The following is a 26,022-nucleotide window of genomic DNA, read 5'->3' on the forward strand; positions in this document are numbered from 1 at the left end:
GATGTCGTTCACAACAACACAACAGATGAGATGTGTTGTGTGTGTATGATTGTTTGTACATTGATGTTACATCCATGATGTCGTTCACAACAACACAACAGATGACATGTGTTGTGTGTGTATGATTGTTTGTACATTGATGTTACATCCATGATGTCGTTCACAACAACACAACAGATGATATGTGTTGTGTGTGTATGATTGTTTGTACATTGATGTTACATCCATGATGTCGTTCACAACAACACAACAGATGACATGTGTTGTGTGTGTATGATTGTTTGTACATTGATGTTACATCCATGATGTCGTTCACAACAACACAACAGATGACATGTGTTGTGTGTGTATGATTGTTTGTACATTGATGTTACATCCATGATGTCGTTCACAACAACACAACAGATGATATGTGTTGTGTGTGTATGATTGTTTGTACATTGATGTTACATCCATGATGTCGTTCACAACAACACAACAGATGAGATGTGTTGTGTGTGTATGATTGTTTGTACATTGATGTTACATCCATGATGTCGTTCACAACAACACAACAGATGATATGTGTTGTGTGTGTATGATTGTTTGTACATTGATGTTACATCCATGATGTCGTTCACAACAACACAACAGATGAGATGTGTTGTGTGTGTATGATTGTTTGTACATTGATGTTACATCCATGATGTCGTTCACAACAACACAACAGATGATATGTGTTGTGTGTGTATGATTGTTTGTACATTGATGTTACATCCATGATGTCGTTCACAACAACACAACAGATGACATGTGTTGTGTGTGTATGATTGTTTGTACATTGATGTTACATCCATGATGTCGTTCACAACAACACAACAGATGACATGTGTTGTGTGTGTATGATTGTTTGTACATTGAAGTTACATCCATGATGTCGTTCACAACAACACAACAGATGAGATGTGTTGTGTGTGTATGATTGTTTGTACATTGATGTTACATCCATGATGTCGTTCACAACAACACAAGCAGATGAGATGTGTTGTGTGTGTGACTGTTTGTACATTGATGTTACATCCATGATGTCGTTCACAACAACACAACAGATGAGATGTGTTGTGTGTGTATGATTGTTTGTACATTGATGTTACATCCATGATGTCGTTCACAACAACACAACAGATGATATGTGTTGTGTGTGTATGATTGTTTTTACATTGATGTTACATCCATGATGTCATTCACAACAACACAACAGATGAGAAATATGCAGCAGAAAAGGACAAGAGGAAGCGGCGCATACCTTTGGAGTTGGCAGAGTTGTTTAGAAGCCACATCCAGGAAGAAGATTTCATGGGATTTATGGATTAGGAGTGAGAGATAGTTTGGTAAAGGTATAGCATGTTCTATATGTTATAGTTATTTGAATGACTCTTACCATAATATGTTAGGTTAACATAGCAGTTGCTTATTTATGCCTCATATAACCTACACTTATTCAGCCTGTTGTTCACTATTCTTTATTTATTTTAAATTGCCTTTCAAATGTTTATTCTTGCTGTTGGATTTTATCAAATACATTTCCCCCCAAAATGCGACTTATACTCCAGTGCGACGTATATATGTTTTTTTCTAGGGATGCACCAAAATGAAAATTTGTGGCCGAAGCCAAAGCCGAATAAAATTTAAAAGCATGGCCGAATACCGAATAATGAATGCAGTTTTTCACAATTTTTTAAATATTGCATAAATAGCCTAGAAAAAATATTTAGACATGTTTTTCAAATAAAGTAATTTTTTATTGAATATTGACATTTTTTAAATATTCCAGTAGCCTTTGCTTTTCAAAAAAAGCACAAAGTTTTTCATTTATATTAGGCCTTCAAACAAAACATGCATTCCCCAAAAAATTAAAGTGGATAAACCCACAACAAATGAATTATTGTCCTTTTGGCAAAAGTCTGCTTAGCCACAGTAGATATGCTAATAATGTAAACAGAAGGCTCAAGTAAATCTCAATAAGTGTGTGCTTGTAACCTCATACACTTATACAGGTAGCCTACACAACAGGCTAATAATGTAAACAGAGGCCCCACTAAATCTCAATAAGTGTGTGCTTGTAACCTCATACACTTATACAGGTACACAACATATCCCAACGTCACCACGTCACTGCACGTTGGTTGATTGCGTCACACGCCACTATTCGGCCTTGTTTTTAACTCATATGGCTTTTTTTGCCATATTCGGCCGAATATATTCGGTTACTGATTAATCGGTGCATCCCTAGTTTTTTCCTTCTTTATCATGCATTTTCGGCCGGTGCGACGTATACTCCGGAGCGTGTAATATAACTTGAAAAATAGGGTATTTGATCCCCCAAGTCACGTTGTCCTCTCCCTCCCGCCAGGGCTTCTACGTGGCTCTGAGGCTTGTGGCGTGCGCGCAGAGCGGCCATGACATCAGCCTGTCCAGCCTCAACGTCACCGTCCCGCCCCCCAAGTTTGTGAGTCCCACTCTCAAACCCGGACCACCCTCTGACTTGAGCACGCTGAAAAGAGAACCGTTGTCGTTTCAGAAGGACACCGGCAGCCCCTCCCTGGGCGGCTCCACAGAAGCTCACTGGGCCGTCAGGGTACGAGTGCACTTTTGCCCCTCGCTCCGCGGGGAACTAACACCTGTTTTTCAGCCGGAGGAGAAAAGCAAATTCGATGGGATCTTTGAAAGTCTGTCGCCGATCAACGGCCTGCTGTCGGGGGAGAAGGTGCGACCCGTCCTGATCAACTCCAAGCTGTCTCTGGACATCCTCGGGAAGGTTTGAACCGCATTTTTACTTCTTGGTACGTCCTTGTCACGAGTCTCATCCTTCTACTCCGTGCTGGCAGGTGTGGGACCTGAGCGACATCGACAAAGATGGACACCTGGACAAGGACGAGTTTGCCGTGGTGAGTGTCGTCTTCCTCTCCAGTTTATCCCCGATAGCACACACTCACCGGCCACAACATTAGGTACACTCACATTGTTTCCCACATGACTGCAATGATGTGGTGGTGGTGGTGGGTCGCTTTGGATGATGTCATCATGTCATTTGCATACTTCACCAAAATGCCTGTCAGGCTAAAAAAATCTATACATGCACCATAGGGTTGCACGCTAAAGACAATTTTAAGACTTTAATTGTACAGAAGCCAAAAGCAGTGAAGTTGTCAGGTTGTGTCAATAGTAAATAAAAAGTGAATACAACAAATCCTTTTCAACTTATATTGATATGAATGGACCGCAAAGACAAGATATTTCATGTTCACACTGCGAAAATGTGTTATTTTTGGCAAGTAATCATGAGGTTAGAATCGAATGGCAGCAACACATTGCAAAAAAGGCATTTTTACCAGTGTGTTACATGGCCTTTTTTTTTAACAACACTCAGTAAAGGTTTAGGAACTGAGGAGACACTTTTTTGAAGTGGAATTCTTTCCCATTCTTGCTTGATGTACAGCTTAAGTTGTTCAACAGTCTCCCGTCTCATATTTTAGCCTTCACACATTTTCAATGTCTGGACTACAGGCAGGCCAGTCTAGTACCCGCATTCTTTTACTATGCAGCCATACTGTTGTAACAGCGTTGTCTTGCTGAAATAAGCAGGGGCGTCCATGATAGTGTTGCTTGGATGGCAACATATGTTACTCCAAAAGCTGTATGTACCTTTCAGCATTAATTGTGCCTTCACAGATGTGTAAGTTAGCCATGCCTTGGCACTAATACACCCCCATACCATCACACATGCTGGCTTTTACACTTTGACCCTAGAACAATCCAGATGGTTCTTTTCCTCTTTGGTCTGGAGGACACGATGTCCACAGTTTCCGAAAACAATTTGAAATGTGGACTCGTCAGGGCACAGAACACTTTTCCACTTTGCATCAGTCCATCTTAGATGAGCTCAGGCCCAGCAAAGCCGGCAGCGTTTCTGGGTGTTGTTGATAAATGGCTTTGGCTTTGCATAGTAGAGTTTTAACTTGCACTTACAGATGTTGCGACCAACTGTAGTTACGGACGGTGGTTTTCTGATGTGTTCCTGAGCCCATGTGGTGATATCTTTTACACACTGATGTCGCTTTTTGATGCTGTACTGCCTGAGGGATCGAAGGTCCGTAATTTCATGGCCTATGCGCGGTGATTTCTCCAGATTCTCTGAACCTTTTGATGATATCACAGAGCATAGATGGTGAAACCCCTACATTTCTTGCAATATCTGGTTGGGAAATGTTGTTTTTAAACAATTTGCTCAAATATTTTTGACAAAGTGGTGACCCTTCTTGTCTGTGAATGAGTGAGCATTTCGTGGAAGCTGCTTTTCTAGCCAATCATGGCACCCATCTGTTCCAAATTAACCTGTTCGCCTGTGGGATGTTCCAAATAAGTCTTTGATGAGCATTCCTCAACGTTCTCAGTATTTTTTGAAACATGTTACAGGCATCAAACTCCAAGTGAGCTAATATTTGCAAAAAATATAAAGTTTTACTGTTCAAACGTTAAATATCTTGTCTTTGCAGTTTATTCAATTGAATATAAGTTGAAAAGGATTTGCAAATCATTGTATTCTCTTTTTATTTACCATTTACACAACGTGACAACTTCACCGCCTTTGGGGTTTGTACAACTAAGATGTACATCAAACAGCCAGTGTTTAATAAATACAATACTTGCAACATTACTACTTTTTAGAAACTATACATTACTGCCATCTAAGGTCCGAGACTTGCAACTGTAACTGCAACTCAGTGTCATACATGCACACGATATTGATTATAAAACAAGACATTACAACTGGACTACAGTTATCATAATCATTTTTAAATATTGCAATATAAAAAAATTGATTTTATTACCAATTACAATTTAATATTTATCAACACGCACTTACATCTTCAAAGAGTGGTTCCATAGACAGGGCTGGAATTTAACCACGGCAATCGTGACAATTGCCCCGACGCCATTTTATTTGCCGTAATGCCCTAAAAGATTACATTTGCGGCAACGGACGAGTGATATATTGAGCAACGGTATAATGATAAATAAAGATAATATTCCAGACGGTAACTGTCTCCTTTATAAATTACAAAAAACTCTATTATTATTCATCTTTAACAACACAAAATCAGACACACGCGCACTTTTGTCGCTTAACAATCTATTCATGGAGTAATAACCAGAGGTGGGTAGTAACGCGCTACATTTACTCCGTTACATCTACTTGAGTAACTTTTGGGATAAATTGTACTTCTAAGAGTAGTTTTTATGCAACATACTTTTACTTTTACTTTAGTATATTTATGGAGAAGAAACGCTACTTTTACTCCGCTCCATTTATCTACATTCAGCTCGCTACTTTTTTTTATCCATCTATTAATGTTTGTTTTGGTTTTTCAATGTAGGAACTACGCATGCCTGCGTTTCACCAATCACATGCAGTCACTGGTGACGTTGGACCAATCAAACAGAGCCAGGCGGTCACATGACCGTCACACGTAAAACCCGATTTAAGCAAGTTGAAAAACTTATTGGGGTGTTACCATTTAGTGGTCAATTGTACGGAATATGTACTGTACTGTGCAATCTACTAATACAAGTTTCAATGAATCAATCAAAAGTGTAAAGGAAAAAAGACACTTTTTATTTCAACCGTACTTCCCGTCAAAAGCCTAAAGACTGATCGCACAGTTCCTGTCTTCACAATAAAAGTGCCGCTCCATCGCGCCTGCGCTAACAAAATAAGAGTCTCCGAAAGCCAGAGCATACAAGCTAGCAAACTTCGGAGTTTGCCGCCAATGTATTTATTGTAAAGTGTATAAAAACCAATATGGAAGCTGGACTAATAAGATGCCAAAAACCAACGAGTTTCATGTGGTATTAGACAGAAAGGAGGAACTTTTTTTTCTCCTCCATTTGAAAACGTGGACGTCTGATTCCAATCAATGCAAGTCATCAGAATCAGGTAATACACCAACTTATATTCTTGTCTTCATGAAAGATAGGAATCTATATGTGTTAAACATGCATGTATATTCATTAAAACACCTTTAACATGTCAACAAAAACAGCAAAAAATAAAAATTATATACTGTATATATACATTTATGTATGTATGTATATATACATTAATATATATATATATATATATACATATATATATATATATATATATGATATGTGTGTGTATATATATATATGATATGTGTGTATATGAATATGTATATGTGAGGTAGATCACCTCGACTTGGTCATTTATTGAGTAATTGATTAACTTTAAAAAACTTATTGGGGTGTTACCATTTAGTGGTCAATTGTACAGAATATGTACTGTACTGTGTTATCTACTAATACAAGTTTCAATCAATCAATCAATCAATCAATCAATCAATCAATGCCTACTGAGCCTATGGTGCTGTTAAGTTATTGTGGCTTAATGTGCCTTATTTTTTTTACTTTAATGTAGTATTATTTAATATATAATATTGTTTTAGTTGCTTAAGAGATATTCCTGGCTCTGAATTTGCTCGTTGCTATTTTTATGTTTTTGTGCATTATTTGTTGCCGTAATCATTAAACAAACAAGTTACTTGAGTAGTTTTTTCACAGCATACTTTTTACTTTTACTCAAGTAAATATTTGGGTGACTACTCCTTACTTTTCCTTGAGTAATACATCTGTAAAGTAACTGTACTCTTACTTGAGTACAACTTCTGGCTACTCTACCCACCTCTGGTAATAACACCGTTCATCTCACCCTCGGAGTATACTCAGTCAACAGCCACACTTCACACTAACGGTGGCCGTCTGAACAACGCCAACACTGTCATAAACCTCTGCCACATAGTGAGACTACACTGAAAAACAATGACAAACACATTTCGGGATGATATTAAACAATAAACACAACATAACACATTCCCAGAAGTCCTTGCAGCACCAACTCTTCCGAGACGCTACGGTCTTTATCCCTGGCTTCCCGCCGTGTGTTTAAGAGCGCGCTGCTGTTAGATGGAGACAGGTGTGGACAATATTGGAGACACTTGTCCCCACACTAAAAGTGTGCAGCAAAGGAGAAAAACTATGATGTTGCTTTCATTTTGACAACACAGCATCCATCAGCTGCTGTGACGTAGAGTTAATGAGGTGAAGAAACACGCTGTCACTCATGTTTATTCTTGTTGTTGTTGTTGGCTAAACTGTTGCACTGAACCACAAGAGGGCGCTAGAGAAGAACACATCTTGTGTATTAGACTTTGTCTTTATTAGCCAAACTGCTTTGTGTTTCATTTTAATATCAAAAAGTAAACACTATGGTTTTTTTTACATTTTTGTTCATGTCACAAAGGTATTACTTTAAAAACCATTTCACGCATCATTTTGTTAATGCTTTATTTTGTGTCATTAATTCCTATACGACATATTTCTGCTCAAACTGTTAATGGATCTGTCCCAATATAGCATCTACATGTACATAACTTAAAAAATAAATAATACAACAAAAATACTTCCCTCTATCAAAAGGTAGTAATGATTTAACATGTATGCATGCAGGCTTTGGAGCCCCTGCCTGGAATGAAAACAATGTTTGCCTTGGTGCCCTAAAGTGAGGACTCCTTTAAGGCAACACTTGCCTTGACCTTAAAAACGTACAATTGGAGGCCTGCATTAGGGCTGGGCGATATGGCCTTTTTTTAATATCTTGATATTTTTGGGCCATGTCACGATACACCCTAAATATCTCCATATTTTGCCTTAGCTTTGAATGAATACTTGATGCATATAATGACAGCAGTATGATGATTCTATGTGTCTACATTCATACATTCTTCTTCATACTGCATTCATATATGCTACTTTTAAACTTTCATGCAGAGAGGGAAATCACAACTAAAAGTGTATTTATTAAGCAGTTATTAAGCAGTGACACAAACATTCATGTCATTTCCAAAACCGAAAGTGCAAGATTGTCAGAGACATTTTAAAACAAGCTATGAGTGCACTTTTGTGCATGATGTGACGGACTTCCTGCCGTCCTCGTGTGGGTTGCGGGGACACCTGACACAAGACGCATCGTAAAAGTTTTGATCTTGATTTATTATTACAATAAATCTGCTGTCACTTGGCCCTTTGGTCGCGTCACTTTTCAGTGCGCTCTTCCGGCTTGTCTGCTGCCGCTGCACGCCTTTTGGCGTCCGGGGCTTGCGTCCACTGCGGGGGTGTGTCATTGCTCGCGTGGGGTGGGTTGTCGCGCTTCTTGTCTGCTGGCCGGCGTTTCCTCTTCCGTGCTGCTCCCTTGCCCTTTTTGTACTCTACCCGCAGATAGACAGACTGTGTGCAGGTGTGTAGTATACGCACCTGGCTTAGATTGCCGCTGCAGTGTCGCTTCGCGTGTGTCACGCCTCTTCTCGCCGCCGCATGCCCCGCCTCCTGGCCTCCAGGTGGGCCCGCGCTGCTAGGTTCCGCCCGTTGTCTGCCCGTCGGCTGTGTCTCTCCACAATGACATATAAAAACAACACTCAATTAAAGTGCACTTTTTGTACAGAACGCCACTACAATAGTTTAAAACAAATAAAGTGCACTTTTGTGCATGATGTCACACAAGATATTTCAATACGTGTCAAATAAAAATGAGGTGCATCTCAAATAGTGTATGTCCTTCGCTATTTGGTAGGTTCCTGCAGACGTTATCTCCTTCTGTTGTTGTTTTTTTTTCATATGGTATTGATCTGGAAGTAGTTGCTTTGGCATTTTGTTGGTGTGGCATCGAACGGAGATGTTGACATGCGGAGTTTCAAGCACTCTTCATTCTCGAGTGGGTGACTTTTCAAATGACGCTACAAATTAACAGTAATGCTACTTTTTGTAGCAACGCTTTTGCCGCATACTTGACATATTACGGTTGTCTGTTCAACATCTTCCCGCTTGAAGCCAAACCACTGCCAGACGGTGGACCCCGATGCTGTTTTTCTTGGGAATTAATTATTCTTCCTTCATTTATTACCAGATTTGCACCTTCTTTCTCTTGTATTACCACTCGCACCACAGCTAGCGTTACCCATGCCGCTATCGCTCTGCTCCGCGAGGGCGTATACGTATGTGACGTATGTAAGAAGGTGTGCTTGTTTTATGTCTCTGGGAGGGGCAGAGACAAGAAAGAGTGAGAAGAGCCTGTAGTGTAAGGCCAGCAGCTAAAAGCAACTGCTTGAGAAAGTATACTCCAATATCACCATATAGTCATTTTCTACATCGCACGGAGACAAACCCGCAATATAGTTGATATACAGCGGGTGCGATATATCGATGTATCACTATACCTTAGCCTGCATAGTGATAGCACTGGGAGACGTCACAATGTCTAGATGTCCAACTCACAGGGTCTGTGTGTCTGGGTCTTGCAGGCCATGCACCTGGTGTACCGGGCCCTGGAGAAGGAGCCTGTCCCGGTCCACCTGCCCTCCACCCTCATCCCTTTGTCCAAGAGGAAAAGGAGCCTGGGTTCGGTGGGTGGGGGCGCGCCCTCTCTCCCCGCCAGCCCCCCGCCCCCCAAAGACTCCCTGCGCTCCACGCCGTCACACGGGAGCATGAACTCCCTGAACAGCACGGGCAGCCTGTCCCCCAAACACTCCCTCAAGTCTGGACAGGTAACAGACTCAAAGCCGGCCGTCGCCAACGTGTCCCCACGCACGATCTCCATTCTCTCGTACGTGCAGCATTCCCTCAACTGGGTGGTCCCGGTGCCAGACCGCGGTCGCTATGACGACATCTTCCTGAAAACGGACGCCGACCTGGATGGCTTTGTGAGCGGACTGGAGGTGAAGGAGATCTTCATGCAGTCTGGACTCTCCCAGGGCGTCCTCGCACACATTTGGTAGGTTTGCTGGGCTCGCTGGTAGCCATCTTTATTGATCATTCCGTTCTGGACACACGGCGTGGACATTTAGGACGTCCCATGTCAGGTTGATGAGGACAAAGCCTGTCAATCTCTGTCACTCCCCCCCCTGCAGGGCTCTGGCCGACACCAGGCAGATGGGCAAGTTGACCCGGGAGCAGTTCTCCCTCGCCATGCATCTCATCCAGCTGAAGGTCAGCAAGGGTGTGGACCCCCCTCAGACTCTGACGGCCGACATGATCCCACCTTCTGAGAGAGGAACTCCAGTCCCAGTATGTTCATCACACCTTAATCTATGCCTGCATAAATTTACACTCTGGATTAAAGACAACTCTACTTTAAATCTGGACTAGATTCTACACACACACACACACACACACACACACACACACACACACACACACACACACTCTAATCTAAACACAGACATACAAATCACACCACAGCCGCATGGATTGTTTTTACATAAACACACAAATCTCATCACACACTCGCAAATCCCAACATGGCCAAACAGTCTGTTTTTACACACACACACACACACACACACATTAATCACACCACTGCCGTACAGATTGTTTTTACACAACCACACAAATCTAAACACAGACACACACATCTCAACAGAGACATACAAATCACACCAATGCCGCGCGGATTGATTTTACACACACACACACACACACACACACACACACACACACACACACACACACACACACAGACACATTAATCACACCACAGCCGTACAGATTGTTTTTACACAACCACACAAATCTAAACACAGACACACACATCTCAACAGAGACATACAAATCACACCAATGCCGCGCGGATTGATTTTACACACACACACACACACACACACACACACACACACACACACACACACACACACACACACACACACACACACAGACACATTAATCACACCACAGCCGTACAGATTGTTTTTACACAACCACACAAATCTAAACACAGACACACACATCTCAACAGAGACATACAAATCACACCAATGCCGCACGGATTGATTGATTTTACACACACACACACACACACTCACATTCACACACACACACACACACACACACACACACACACACACACACACACACACACACACACATTAATCACACCACTGCCGTACAGATTGTTTTTACACAACCACACAAATCTAAACACAGACACACACATCTCAACAGAGACATACAAATCACACCAATGCCACGCGGATTGATTTTACACACACACACACACACACACACACACACACACACACACACACACACACACACACACACACACACACACAGACACATTAATCACACCACAGCTGTACAGATTGTTTTTACACAACCACACAAATCTGAACACAGACACACACATCTCAACAGAGACATACAAATCACACCAATGCCGCACGGATTGATTTTACACACACACACACACACATAAAAATCTAAACACAGACACACAGGTCTCAACACAGACACGCAAATCACACCACAGTCCCACGGATTGTTTTTGCACAAACACACAAGTCTAAACACAGACACACAGATCTCAACAGAGACACGCAAATCACGCCACAGCCATACAGGCTGTTTTTTGCACAAACACATAAATCTGAACACGGACATAAAAATTACACCACAGCCTCACAGTTTGTTTTCAAACACACACACAAATCTGAACACAGACACACAGATTTCCACTCAAGACACACAAATCAATTCTTAACACAGACGGACAAATTAGAACCCAGAGACGTGGATGACGTATACAAATTGAGAAATGCATTTGCAAATTGTTTTGCCGCAATAATACTTCCATGGATTAGAATCTAACCTCTAAAGGCTTAGTGGCCACATGCGTGGACAGCACCTTTTAGCTCTTATGTCCAAAATGGTGTACACTACTGAATTGGAGCCATATGGCCACTTATGTGGACACTTGTACTGCCATCTGGTGGTGTCAGAGGAGTATAACATATACGGTAATGCCATTTGGAAAAAAAAGTGTAAAAATAAGAATTAGCATGTTACTAAACATGAAGTACATGTTTGTGTAGTTATGGACTAAGTACATCATATCAAAAGATGATTCTTTGTTTTTATTCTAATTAGGGTCCAATAAGCCCAAATCGCAAAGAGAAATAAAAAAAAGCATGTAAACAAACAGCTTGGGCCTTAAGACAAAATCACCCAATATTAAAGTATCTTATCATTGCCTGTACATAGTTTACACTGCAGCCTAATAAATGATGACATTACCTATTTCAATGATGGATTACCAGAGTTGTCAGTGTGATACCCTGGCACACGCTCAGTGCGGTCATTCTGACACTGTTTTGACGCCGCACTTTTTAGACCAGGGTCTCACACCTTAATATGAAAATATAATGTTGGTGCGGCCCGCAAGTTTTTGATGAATGGCGCTTTACAGCGTCATACTTGTGTACCCTCGATTTTTACGGGCGACTCCCAATTTTCAGTGCCCCTCCAGGGGTAACCATTCTCCCGAATTTCACCCAAACAACAATATTAAGGGTTCACCGTGGAGTCACTGTCTTTAGTGATACTCTACAACTTATACAAACAGCGTGCCAGCCCAGCCACAAGTTATATTTGACTTCTGTAGACGCAGTAAGCAATTGCAAGACCTAGTTGATCAACACCCACACAGGTCACACTGAGGGTGGCCGTATAAACAATTTTAACACTGTTACAAATATGTGCCACACTGTGAACCCACACCAAAGAAGAATGACAAACACATTTTGGGAGAACATCCACACCGTAACACAACAGAACAAATACCCAGAATCCCATGCAGCCCAAACTCTTCCGGGCTGCATTATACACCCCCGCTCCACCCCCAACCCCGCCCCCTATTGTAGCCCGGAAGAGTTAGGGCTGCAATGGATTCTGGGTATTTGTTCTGTTGTGTTTATGTTGTGTTACGGTGTGGATGTCCTCCCAAAATGTGTTTGCCAATCTTGTTTGGTGTGGGTTCACAGTGTGGCGCATATTTGTAACAGTGATAAAGTTGTTTATATGGCCACCCTCAGTGTGACCTGTATGGCTGTTGACCAAGTATGTCTTGCAGTCACTTCCGTGGGTCTGCAGAAGCCTCATACAATATGTTTGTATGGTGGAAAAGCGGACGAGACGGCAGGTTGTAGAGGACGCTAAAGGCAGCCGGGTAAAAACCAGGAGAATGATTGCCCCTGGAGATTGTCGGGAGGGGCACTGATAGTCGGGTGTTTCCCATAAAGATCGCGAGAGTTGGCAAGTATGTTGCTCGGGCGGGAAAGCCATTCAAAGAAGGTGAATTCATTAAAAAGTGCAGGTTAGATTTTTTTAAGAAATATTTTCTCGCGGCCCAGCCTCACCCAGTTTCTGCATCCAGTGGCCCCCAGGTACATTGAGTTTGAGACCCCTGATTTAGACAAAGGACACACATCTGTGAATGAATGTGCTGAGCCTGAATTGGTGATCATCATAGTTGTGTTATTTGTGCTGCAGAGCATGTCGGGGTACCTGACGCCAGTGGGATCAGAAATAGCCGCGCTGTCGGAGATGAGGAGGGTAAGTGTGTCTTCTGCCAGCTGTAGAAATGTGCTGCAGTGTGCTTGACCGACGTCCCAGCTGCTAACTCTTCTGCTCCTAATCTTTCTGCTCTTCCCTCACCCTCCTAGGCCATAATGTTCAAGTTGTGGGTAGGTAACTTTGGAGCGCTTCGAAATGCTTTCACTCCGAATCGCCAGAAAGCATTTCTGAAGAACATGTCTTTGCGTCGCAAATCACAGAGACCACATTAGCCACTTTTACGCGGCTCTTTGCGGACGTCACGAATGCATGCTCGTGTAAATGTGTGAGGCGGCGCAACCGAGAGAAAGTTCAACGTCTGTGGAGGAAAGTAATGAAGCAGGAGGAAGCTGTGTCCCTGCTGGGAGTCTGCAGCCTTTACCACCCTTTTAGGGTAATGCTGTGGAAAGAATGGGAAATGGGTTATACTTGTAAAGCGCTTTTCTACCTTCGAGGTAGAAAAGGGGACGGCGTGGCGAAGATGGGAGAGTGGCTGTGCCAGCAACCTGAGGGTTCCTGGTTCAATCCCCACCATCTACCATCCTAGTCCTTGGGCAAGACACTTCACCCTTGCTCCTGATGGGTCCTGCCTGGTTAGGACCTTGCAAGGCAGCTCCCTCCATCAGTGTGTGAATGTGTGAATGTCAAAATGTCAAAGCACTTTGAGTTCCTTAAAAAATGTAAAAAAGCGCGATACGAGTATAACCCATTTACCTTTCACTTCAAGGTACTCTGCAAAAAGGGAAATCTAAGTAAGATGAAATATCTCAAATAAGTGAAGTGAAGTGAATTATATTTATATAGCGCTTTTCTCTAGTGACTCAAAGCGCTTTACATAGTGAAACCCCAATATCTAAGTTACATTTAAACCAGTGTGGGTGGCACTGGGAGCAGGTGGGTAAAGTGTCTTGCCCAAGGACACAACGGCAGTGACTAGGATGGCGGAAGCGGGAATCGAACCTGCAACCCTCAAGTTGCTGGCACAGCCACTCTGCCAACCGAGGATGATGTTTGCTTATTTTCTGTCTGATAAGATCATTCTTCTCACTTAACAGACTTGATGTTAGAGTCTTTTACTTGTTTTAAGGGTTTTGTAAAATCTCAGTAAAGTATTACAGCTTGTTGCTGAGATGTGATGACTTATAATGAGTAAAACATGCTTGAAACTAGAATATCAACTGATGCAAAGCTGCGTCATCAACACTCACAAGTAGGAGTGTAACAGTACGTGAATTCGTATTGAACCGTTTCGGTACGGGGGTTTCTGTTCGGTTGGGAGGTGTACCGAACGAGTTTCCACATGGACATATTAAGTAGCGTACCGCACGTTGTGAAAACAATGCACACCAAGGCATGCTAGTAGCGATTGACTGACCATACCTCCTCTTTTCACCGGATAGGTCCTCTTTTGTGGGGGTGTCCGGGTGGAGTTTCTTAACCCTTGTGTAGGTGTTCGGGTCTGTGGGACCCGTTTTCAATTTTTATTAAAAGAAAAAATATACAATTAATACATAGCTCGGTTGGTAGAGTGGCCGTGCCAGCAACTTGAGGGTTGCAGGTTCGATTCCCGCTTGTGTCATCCTAGTCACTGCCGTTGTGTCCTTGGGCAAGACACTTTACCCACCTGCTCCCAGTGCCACCCACACTGGTTTAAATGTAACTTACATATTGGGTGTCACTATGTAAAGCGCTTTGAGTCACTTGAGAAAAGCGCTATATAAATATAATTCACTTCACAATTCACTTTTTCAAACTGAAACTCACTGGCTTTGGCTCATTTTCTGTAAAGAACATATACAGTATTAAAATATATATTTAATGAACACACACCATTCACCCCCCTAAACATTTCTATTACATATAAGTAGGGATGCACCGAAATGAAAATTTGTGGCCGAAGCCGAATAAAATTTAAAAGCTTGGCCGAATGCCAAATACCGAATAATGAATGCAGTTTTTCACAATTTTTTTAATATTGCATAAATAGCCCAGAATAAATATTTACACATGTTTTTCAAATAAAGTAATTTTTTATTGAATATTGACATGTTTTTAATATTCCAGTAGCCTTTGCTTTTCAAAAAAAGCACAAAGTTTTTCATTTATATTAGGCCTTCAAACAAAACATGCATTCCAAAAAAATAAAGTGCATTAAAGTGGATAAACCCACAACAAATGAATTATTGTCTTTTTGGCAAAAGTCTGCTTAGCCACACTAGATATGCTAATAATGTAATCAGAAGGCTCAAGTAAATCTCAATAAGTGTGTGTTTGTAACCTCATACACTTATACAGGTACACAACATTGTAACCTCATACACTTATACAGGTACACAACATATCCCAACGTCACTGCACGTTGGTTGATTGCGTCACCGCGTCAAAAAATTGCGTCACACGCCACTATTCGGCCTTGTTTTTAACTCATTCCACCGATGGCCGTATGTGGCTTTTTTTGCCATATTCGGCCGAATATATTCGGTTACCGATTAATCGGTGCATCCCTACATATAAGATGTCCACACACACACACACACACACATCATTATGACATCATAGATGGCCTTTCTTCAACTTGTGGCCCGCGGGCCAAAGCCGGCCTGACTATGACACCATAACAGCCCCCAAGTTCAGTTCACAACTGAGGAAACTTAACATTTTGGCAGAAAATTCTTCAAAACATTGGAGTGAGAACTTAAGAGTTAAAAGTTAAGTCAAAGTAGCAATGATAGTCACACACACACACACTAGGTGTGGTGAAATGTGTCCTCTGCATTTGACCCATCCCCTTGTTCACCCCCTGGGAGGTGAGGGGAGCGGTGAGCAGCAGCGGCGGCCGCGCCCGGGAATCATTTTTGGTGATTTAAGCCCCAATTCCAAGCCTTGATGCTGAGTGCCAAGCAGGGAGGTAATGGCTCCCCTGTTTATAGTCTCTGGTTTGAACCCACAACCTACCCATTTCAGGGCAGACACTCTGCCCACTTGGCAGAGCTTCAAGAGGTAGTCACCTCAAATGGTTGTCACTTCACAGGTGCGCTTGAAGCTCATAGAGAGAATGCCAAGAGTGTGCAAAGCAGTAATCAGAGCTAAGGGTGGCTATTTCGAAGAAACTAGAATATAAAACATGTATTAATTATTTCACAATTGTTTTGTTAAGTACATAAGTCCACATGTGTTCATTCATAGTTTTGATGTGACAATCTACAATGTAAATAGTCATGAAAAGAAAGAAAACACATTGAATGAGGAGAAGGTGAGTCCAAACTTAAAGCCTGTACTGTATACAATGCACCGTGACAGAAGTGAAAGAACACTGCAAAAAAAGTCAGTGTTCTAAAACAAGGAAAAAAATCCAAAAATGAGGGGTATTTTATTTGAACTAAGCAAAATGATCTGCCAATAGTGTTATGATCCGCTGCCCGGATCTTACTTTATTTACCTTCACTTGTGTTTTCAGCACTTTCTGAGTTTGTGTGTCTTGGTTGCCATGACGGCAAATTACATTCACCTGCCTCTGGTTAGTGTTTGGGACGTGCACCTGTTGCCCGGGCACTAATCAGAGGGCTATTTAGTCCATGCCCTGGCCTCACTCGGCCTGGCTTCCTAGTTTGTTTTTGCACAAGTGATGACATTTGTTTCCTGCTCTCTACCTGCTAGCTTCCACGCTAGGCTCTTTACCTTTAAGCTCCCATGCTAGCTCTTTTAGTTTTTTTTTTGCCTCAAGTGCTATGTGTACGTTTATTTCTTTGTTACCGTCTGAGTCATTTATAAATAAATCATTTCCTACCTGCACGCTGTGTCCAAAGCTTGTCTGCTTTCCTGGGAGAACGAACCCCGCACCACGATGCGACCCGGTCGTGACAAATAGAACAAGAACATTCGGCTTGTCAAGACTTTCCAAAACAAGTCAAATGAGCTAAACTCAATGGACCCCAAAAAAGCTTCAAATAAGTACATTCTCACTAATAACAAGTGCACTTTTCTTGGGAGAAAAACAAACATGAGACCTTTTTGCTCATTATGTTAACAAATATTGTTAAATGAAGTAAATGCTAGTACTATTATCTTGACATTATGATGTGCGCTCGGCATCAGGATTTTCTTTTTCATGCTGGAAGTAAGAAATGATTACTTGAAAAAAGTAGTTTTCTACTTGTGAGTGTTGATGACAGCTTTGCAACACTTGATGTTCTACTTTCAAGCATGTTTTACTCATTATAAGTCATCACATCTCAGCAACAAGCTGGAATATCTTACTGACATCATTTAGGAGCAAAACACTTAAAACAATTAAAAGACTCAAACATCAAATCTGCTTAGTGAGAAGAATGATCTTATCAGACAGAAAATAAGCAAATATCAGCCTTATTACCGATATTTCATCTTACTTAGATTTCACTTTTTGCAGTGTGGAAGTCCAGTCCTCCTGGTTCTTAGCTTTTCCAAACAACTTGGTTGAAGTTTGCTGTCACAGAGCTGGGAGCGTAGGCAGCCTTGAAAGGATGAAGCCCCTCTATTGAATGAGTCATTGACTTAGGTCAGGGGTAGGGAACCTATGGCTCGCGAGCCAGATGTGGCTCTTTTGATGACTGCATCTGGCTTGTAATAAATGTTAAAAAATAATGTTCAAAACATAAAACATTCTCATGCATTTTTAGTCCATCCATCCGTTTACTACCGCACCTGTTCAAGAAGTTGCGTTAAGAAGTTATTTATTTATTAAAGCTTAGGTTGGGGCTTGTCTTCCTGGGGGTTCTTCAGACCACCAAGCGCCGACATGAGAGCCCGTTTCAGGGTTGTTTTATTTTTCAATAAGTCCCTCAGTTGCTTTCCAGCAATTGTGTTTTTCTCTTTCGTTCTCGCTCGCGCTCTGGCTCCAGCCCCAACCCCGTCTCTCCCCCTGGCTGCTGCTTATAACAGAGCGACAGGTGATTAGATAACAAGGCTCAGGTGGGCCGTCTACGCAGCTCTCGCTGATTTCGAGGCCGGTCCTGGCACACCCCAGTTGGCTGCAGGCCCGCGGGCCACGCCCCCTCCACAGTTAGCTTCAGAATAACAATGTTATTACAAAGAATAAGACCTATTGTACTCTAGAAATGTTGGTCTTAATTAAAAATGCAAGCGTTTAGTTGTGTTCAGTGTTAAAAAAAATATTATATGGCTCTTACGGAAATACATTTTAAAATATTTGGCTTTTTGGCTCTCTCAGCCAAAAAGGTTCCCGACCCCTGACTTAGGTTCTATTTGTTAAGCACTCGGAAGCTTTTTGAATATTCTCCAAGGCATCTGTTTGGTCCCCCTCTCAAGTGTTCCTCTGCAACCCTCATCTTCAATCCTCTGTGCTCTTCCTTTCTATGGACCGGCGGCCTTTCCCTCCACTTTCCTTCCATCGGCCCCATGGAGCTGCTGGTGCCCTCCCTGATAACTTGTGTCTGCTGTCTCCCCACCCAGGACAGTTCCAGCTCGGTGGGTTCAGGCGAGTTTACGGGCATCAAGGAGCTGGACGACATCAGCCAGGAGATCGCCCAGCTGCAGAGGTGAGGCCGCCGTGGTCACACATGGAATATTCCATTCCAGGCCGTAACCTTGATCAGTCGTTATTGACACCACCAAGATATACCAACCCATCTCTCCGCCCACGTCATCGCTGTCCGCAAACCGCCCCCCCGACCCCAGCAGACTTTTAACGCGAAACGAACGTAAAAGAAAACAAGCAAACAGGACGAGCATGACAGTAACAGTCACGTGATTTTTTTCTCAAAAAAGCAATCAAGTTAGTTGAGGAGCCCGAATACTTTCCCTCACCATACTGCCACCTACCTCACGTGTGGTCATCTCCCACCAGCCACTCTCTCTCTCTCTCTCTCTCACACACACACACACACATGTACTTCAATGTGTGTGTGTATTTTGTTTGCTCATCACTTATTCTCTCCATATGCTGCGTCAGCACTCTTGCCTTTACCCAGTGGAATACTATCAGGTAATCACACAAGTCACCCACTGAACCTGGACTGGCATTTTTTACACACACACACACACACACACACACACACACACACACACAATTGTATTTCTGACCTTCTTGAGACCTCCGAAAAATGCCTCTCTCTTTAGGACCACTCTTTCTAGATACAAACCCCGTTTCCATATGAGTTGGGAAATTGTGTTAGACGTAAATATAAACAGAATACAATGATTTGCAAATCTTTTTCAACCCGTATTCAGGTGAATGCACTACAAAGACAAGACATTTGATGTTCAAACTCATAAACTTGATTTAATTTTTGCAAATAATAATTAACTTAGAATATCATGGCTGCAACACGTGCCAAAGTAGTTGGGAAAGGGCATGTTCACCACTGTGTTACATCACCTTTTCTTTTAACAACACTCAATAAACGTTTGGGAACTGAGGAAACTAATTGTTGAAGCTTTGAAAGTGGAATTCTTTCCCATTCTTGTTTTATGTAGAGCTTCAGTCCTTCAACAGTCCGGGGTCTCCGCTGTCGTATTTTACGCTTCATAATGCGCCACACATTTTCCATGGGAGACAGGTCTGGACTTCAGGCGGGCCAGGAAAGTACCCGCACTCTTTTTTTACCAAGCCACGCTGTTGTAACACGTGCTGAATGTGGCTTGGCATTGTCTTGCTGAAATAAGCAGGGGCGTCCATGAAAAAGACGGCGCTTAGATGGCAGCATATGTTGTTACAAAAGCTGTATGTAACTTTCAGCATTAATGGTGCCTTCACAGATGTGTAAGTTACCCATGCCTTGGGCACTAATGCACCCCCATACCATCACACATACTGGCTTTTACACTTTGCGCCTATAACAGTCTGGATGGTTCGCTTCCTCTTTGGTCCGGATGACACGATGTTGAATATTTCCAAAAGCAATTTGAAATGTGGACTCGTCAGACCACAGAACACTTTTCCACTTTGCATCAGTCCATCTTAGATGATCTCGGGCCCAGAGAAGCCGGCGGCCTTTCTGGATGTTGTTGATAAATTGCTTTCGCTTTGCATAGTAGAGCTTTAACTTGCACTTACAGATGTAGCGACAAACTGTATTTAGTGACAGTGGTTTTCTGAAGTGTTCGTGAGCCCATGTGGTGATATCCTTTAGAGATTGATGTCGGTTTTTGAGGGATGGAAGGTCACGGTCATTCAATGTTGGTTTCCGGCCATGCCGCTTACGTGGAGTGATTTCTCCAGATTCTCTGAACCTTTTGATGATATTATGGAGCGTAGAAGTTGAAATCCCTAAATTTCTTGCAATGTCACTTTGAGAAAGGTTGTTCTTAAACTGTTTGACTATTTGCTCACGCAGTTGTGGACAAAGGGGTGTACCTCGCCCCATCCTTTCTTGTGAAAGACTGAGCATTTTTTGGGAAGCTGTTTTTATAGCCAATCATGGCACCCACCTGTTCCCAATTAGCCTGCACACCTGTGGGATGTTCCAAATAAGTGTTTGATGAGCATTCCTCAACTTTATCAGTATTTATTGCCACCTTTCCCAACTTCTTTGTCACGTGTTGCTGGCATCAAATTCTAAAGTTAATGATTATTTGCCCCCAAAAAATAAAGTTTATGAGTTTGAACATGAAATATGTTGTCTTTGTAGCATATTCAACTGAATATGGCTTGAAAAGGATTTGCAAATCATTGTATTCTGTTTATATTTACATCTAACACCATTTCCCAACTCATATGGAAACGGGGTTTGTATATAAAGATTTGTATTTACAACATTAGTAATACATACATACTATGCAAATATAATTGTTTTAATTATTTTTTTGTTTGTAATTGTTTTTTAATCGTCAATATATACTTCGTTATTACAGTATGTCTCTACATACATACCGTATTTTTCGGACTATAAGGCGCACTTAAAATCCTTTTATTTACTCAAAACTTGACGGTGTTCGGAAATCCGTTGGTTGTGCTTACCGACCTTGAAGCTATTTTATTTGGTACATGGTGAAATGATAAAAAAGTGTGACCAGTAGATGGCAGTCACACATAAGAGATATGTGTAGACTGCAATATGATGGCAGTCACACATAAGAGATACATGTACACTGCAATATGATGGCAGTCACACATAAGAGATATGTGTAGACTGCAATATGATGGCAGTCACACATAAGAGATACGTGTAGACTGCAATATGATGGCAGTCACACATAAGAGATACGTGTAGACTGCAATATGATGGCAGTCACACATAAGAGATACGTGTAGACTGCAATATGATGGCAGTCACACATAACAGATACGTGTAGACTGCAATATGATGGCAGTCACACATAAGAGATACGTGTAGACTGCAATATGATGGCAGTCACACATAAGAGATACATGTAGACTGCAATATGATGGCAGTCACACAAAAGAGATACATGTAGACTGCAATATAATGGCAGTCTCACATAAGAGATACATGTAGACTGCAATATGATGGCAGTCACACATAAGAGATATGTGTAGACTGCAATATGATGGCAGTCACACATAAGAGATACATGTAGACTGCAATATGATGGCAGTCACACATAAGAGATACATGTAGACTGCAATATGATGGCAGTCACACATAACAGATACGTGTAGACTGCAATATGATGGCAGTCACACATAAGAGATACATGTAGACTGCAATATGATGGCAGTCACACATAAGAGATACATGTAGACTGCAATATGATGGCAGTCACACATAACAGATACGTGTAGACTGCAATATGATGGCAGTCACACATAAGAGATACATGTAGACTGCAATATGATGGCAGTCACACATAAGAGATACATGTAGACTGCAATATGATGGCAGTCACACAAAAGAGATACATGTAGACTGCAATATAATGGCAGTCTCACATAAGAGATACATGTAGACTGCAATATGATGGCAGTCACACATAAGAGATATGTGTAGACTGCAATATGATGGCAGTCACACATAAGAGATACATGTAGACTGCAATATGATGGCAGTCACACATAACAGATACGTGTAGACTGCAATATGATGGCAGTCACACATAAGAGATACGTGTAGACTGCAATATGATGGCAGTCACACATAAGAGATACATGTAGACTGCAATATGATGGCAGTCACACATAAGAGATACGTGTAGACTGCAATATGATGGCAGTCACACATAAGGGATACGTGTAGACTACAATATGATGGCAGTCACACATAAGAGATACGTGTAGACTGCAATACGACTCAAGTAGAAAAAAAAACACATTTTATGTTACATTGAAAATATAGGACATTAAACACGGCGCTCAAAAATCTATCAAAATGTTTTAGTACGACTTTGGTAAGGGCCCTGCGATGAGGTGGCGACTTGTCCGGGTGTACCCCGCCTTCCGCCCCAATGCAGCTGAGATAGGCTCCAGCACCTCCCGGAACCCTAAAAGGGACAAGCGCTAGGAAATTGATGGATGGATGGACTTTGGTAAGCTATGAAGCCACGCCTCTTGATGGATTGTACTGTGCTTCAGCTTAGGAGTATTATTATTATGCTGTGTTTATAAGGTAAGACATATTATTTGCGGTTTTGTTTCGCAATATTATGCAAAAGCAACTTTCCTTACATTTTGGTACCTGCTGATCTGTATTTGGGATCTGCATAAGTCCCTAAAATTTGTCTGTCAGAAGGCGGCTTGATGATGATGTGTAAAACATCATCTATGCAACATTTTGAGCAAAGAACCACCTTTACATGTTATGTGGACCACAAGGAAGTCTTTTACTTTTAGAAAAAACCACCATTACATGTTATGTAGACCACAAGGAAGTCTTTTACTTTTAGAAAAAAAAGACCCTTTTAATGTGCCTTATAATCCGGTGCGCCTTTTGTCTGAAAATAGACCTGACTAGACCCGCTCATCGGCAGTCTGCCTTTTAATCCGGTGCGCCCTACGGTCCAGAAAGTATGTTTTTTTCTTTTTTTATTAATTTTGGCCGAGGGGGGAGGGGTTATAATGTCTTTCACACACTTGTTATGTCAGATGTTGACCGGAGGGGGAGCACTTCAAACTTTTACGCACACTTGTTATTTCATATGTTGACCAGAGGGGGAGCACTTTTAAAAGCGACCCACAATCCATTTGAAAAATCCCTCCTTTTTGGGACCACCCTCATTTTGACCAGCAGGGGTGCACATGAGACATAGTCTATTAGATGCAATGTCATTGGGACCATTATTCATGTCATCACTTGTTCACACCTCCTCATATGGAAGATCATTTTCCTTCTTTGTGTCTCAAGAAGGCTAGAAATACAAGACCACACACGTTTTATTTACTGAAACGTGCAATTGTGTGCCATGTGAATGGGCGAAACAAGGCATTGACAGATAAACAGGTAACATATGGACAGCATGCATCCAGTAAGTATTCACAGCGCTTCAATTTGTCCCCATTTTATTATGTTACTGTCTTATTCAAATATTAAATAAATTCCCTTTTCTTCCCATAGTGAAAACATGAAAAAAGTGTTTTTTTTTCTTATTTGAGAAAATATAAAAAAATAATATATATATAAATAAATATATAGATGTATAGATATATTTGACAATGACAATAACAAAAGATGATTTAATCCCATGTTATATTCGACAATAACAAAAGAGGATTTAGTCCCATGTTATATTTGACAATTACAATGACAATAACAAAAGATATTTTTTTCCATGTTATATTCGACAATAACAAAACATGATTTATTCCCATGTTATATTTGACAATTACAATGACAATAACAAAAGATGTTTTTTTCCCATGTTATATTTTACAATAACAAAAAATGATTTATTCCCATGTTATATTCGACAATAACAAAAGAGGATTTAGTCCCATGTTATATTTGACAATTACAATGACAATAACAAAAGATATTTTTTTCCATGTTATATTCGACAATAACAAAACATGATTTATTCCCATGTTATATTTGACAATTACAATGACAATAACAAAAGATGTTTTTTTCCCATGTTATATTTTACAATAACAAAACATGATTTATTCCCATGTTATATTCGACAATTACAATAATAACAAAATATGTTTTTTTCCATGTTATATTCGACAATAACAAAAAATAATTTATTCCCTTGTTATATTTGACAATAACAAAAGATGATTTAATCCCATGTTATATTTGACAATAACAAAAGATGATTTAATCCCATGTTATATTTTACAATAACAATGTTACATTTGACAATAACAAAAGATGATTTATTCACATGTTATATCTGATAATAACAAAATATGATTTAATCCCATGTTATATTTGACAATAACAAAAGATTATTTAATCCCATGTTATATTTGACAATAACAAAAGATTATTTAATCCCATGTTATATTTGACAATTACAATGACAATAACAAAATATGATATATTCCCATGTTGTATTTGACAATAACAAAAAATTATTTATTCCCATGTTATATTTGACAATAGCAAAAGATGATTTATTCCCATGTTATATTTGACAATTACAATGACAATAACAAAATATATTTTTTTCCATGTTATATTCGACAATAACAAAACATGATTTATTCCCATGTTATATTTGACAATTACAATGATAATAACAAAATATGTTTTTTCCCCATGTTATATTTTACAATAACAAAACATGATTTATTCCCATGTTATATTTGACAATTACAATGATAATAACAAAGGATGTTTTTTCCATGTTATATTCGACAATAACAAAAAATGATTTATTCCCTTGTTATATTTGACAATAACAAAAGATGATTTAATCCCATGTTATATTTGACAATAACAAAAGATGATTTAATCCCATGTTATATTTGACAATAACAAAAGATGATTTAACCCCATGTTATATTTGACAATAACAAAAGATGATTTAATCCCATGTTATATTTGACAATAACAAAATATGATTTAATCCCGTTATATTTTACAATAACAACGTTATATTTGACAATAACAAAAGATGATTTATTCACATGTTATATTTGACAATAACAAAAGATGATTTAATCCCATGTTATATTTGACAATAACAAAAGATGATTTAATCCCGTTATATTTTACAATAACAACGTTATATTTGACAATAACAAAAGATGATTTATTCACATGTTATATTTGATAATAACAAAAGACGATTTAATCCCATGTTATATTTGACAATAACAAAAGATGATTTAATCCCATGTTATATTTGACAATAACAAAAGATGATTTAATCCCATGTTATATTTGACAATAACAAAAGATGATTTAACCCCATGTTATATTTGACAATAACAAAAGATGATTTAATCCCATGTTATATTTGACAATAACAAAAGATGATTTAATCCCGTTATATTTTACAATAACAACGTTATATTTGACAATAACAAAAGATGATTTATTCACATGTTATATTTGATAATAACAAAAGACGATTTAATCCCATGTTATATTTGACAATAACAAAAGATGATTTAATCCCATG

At 40.3% G+C, this 26,022-nt stretch overlaps 1 protein-coding gene across 10 annotated transcripts in view; it reads left to right on the forward strand.

The window, feature by feature from the left end:
- eps15l1a (epidermal growth factor receptor pathway substrate 15-like 1a) overlaps positions 1 to 26,022 on the forward strand; it is a 99,170-nt gene that overhangs the window by 21,491 nt on the left and 51,657 nt on the right. For 4 of the 10 annotated variants that reach the window (XM_061888947.1, XM_061888949.1, XM_061888951.1 and 1 more), the window contains exons 5-14: positions 2,393 to 2,617; positions 2,672 to 2,797; positions 2,868 to 2,927; positions 9,414 to 9,656; positions 9,726 to 9,883; positions 10,020 to 10,176; positions 13,435 to 13,497; positions 13,608 to 13,628; positions 18,949 to 19,034; positions 19,448 to 19,480. In XM_061888947.1, the coding sequence (XP_061744931.1) occupies positions 2,393 to 2,617; positions 2,672 to 2,797; positions 2,868 to 2,927; positions 9,414 to 9,656; positions 9,726 to 9,883; positions 10,020 to 10,176; positions 13,435 to 13,497; positions 13,608 to 13,628; positions 18,949 to 19,034; positions 19,448 to 19,480 (1,172 nt within the window). Of the gene's footprint in view, positions 1 to 2,392; positions 2,618 to 2,671; positions 2,798 to 2,867; positions 2,928 to 9,413; positions 9,884 to 10,019; positions 10,177 to 13,434; positions 13,498 to 13,607; positions 13,629 to 18,948; positions 19,035 to 19,447; positions 19,481 to 26,022 lie in introns of all 10 variants that reach the window. The other 6 variants (XM_061888950.1, XM_061888953.1, XM_061888952.1 and 3 more) reach the window with 5 other exon arrangements.

This window comes from Nerophis ophidion, linkage group LG26 (genome assembly GCF_033978795.1).
Source record: "Nerophis ophidion isolate RoL-2023_Sa linkage group LG26, RoL_Noph_v1.0, whole genome shotgun sequence".
In the NCBI taxonomy this organism is placed as follows: Eukaryota; Metazoa; Chordata; class Actinopteri; order Syngnathiformes; family Syngnathidae; genus Nerophis; species Nerophis ophidion.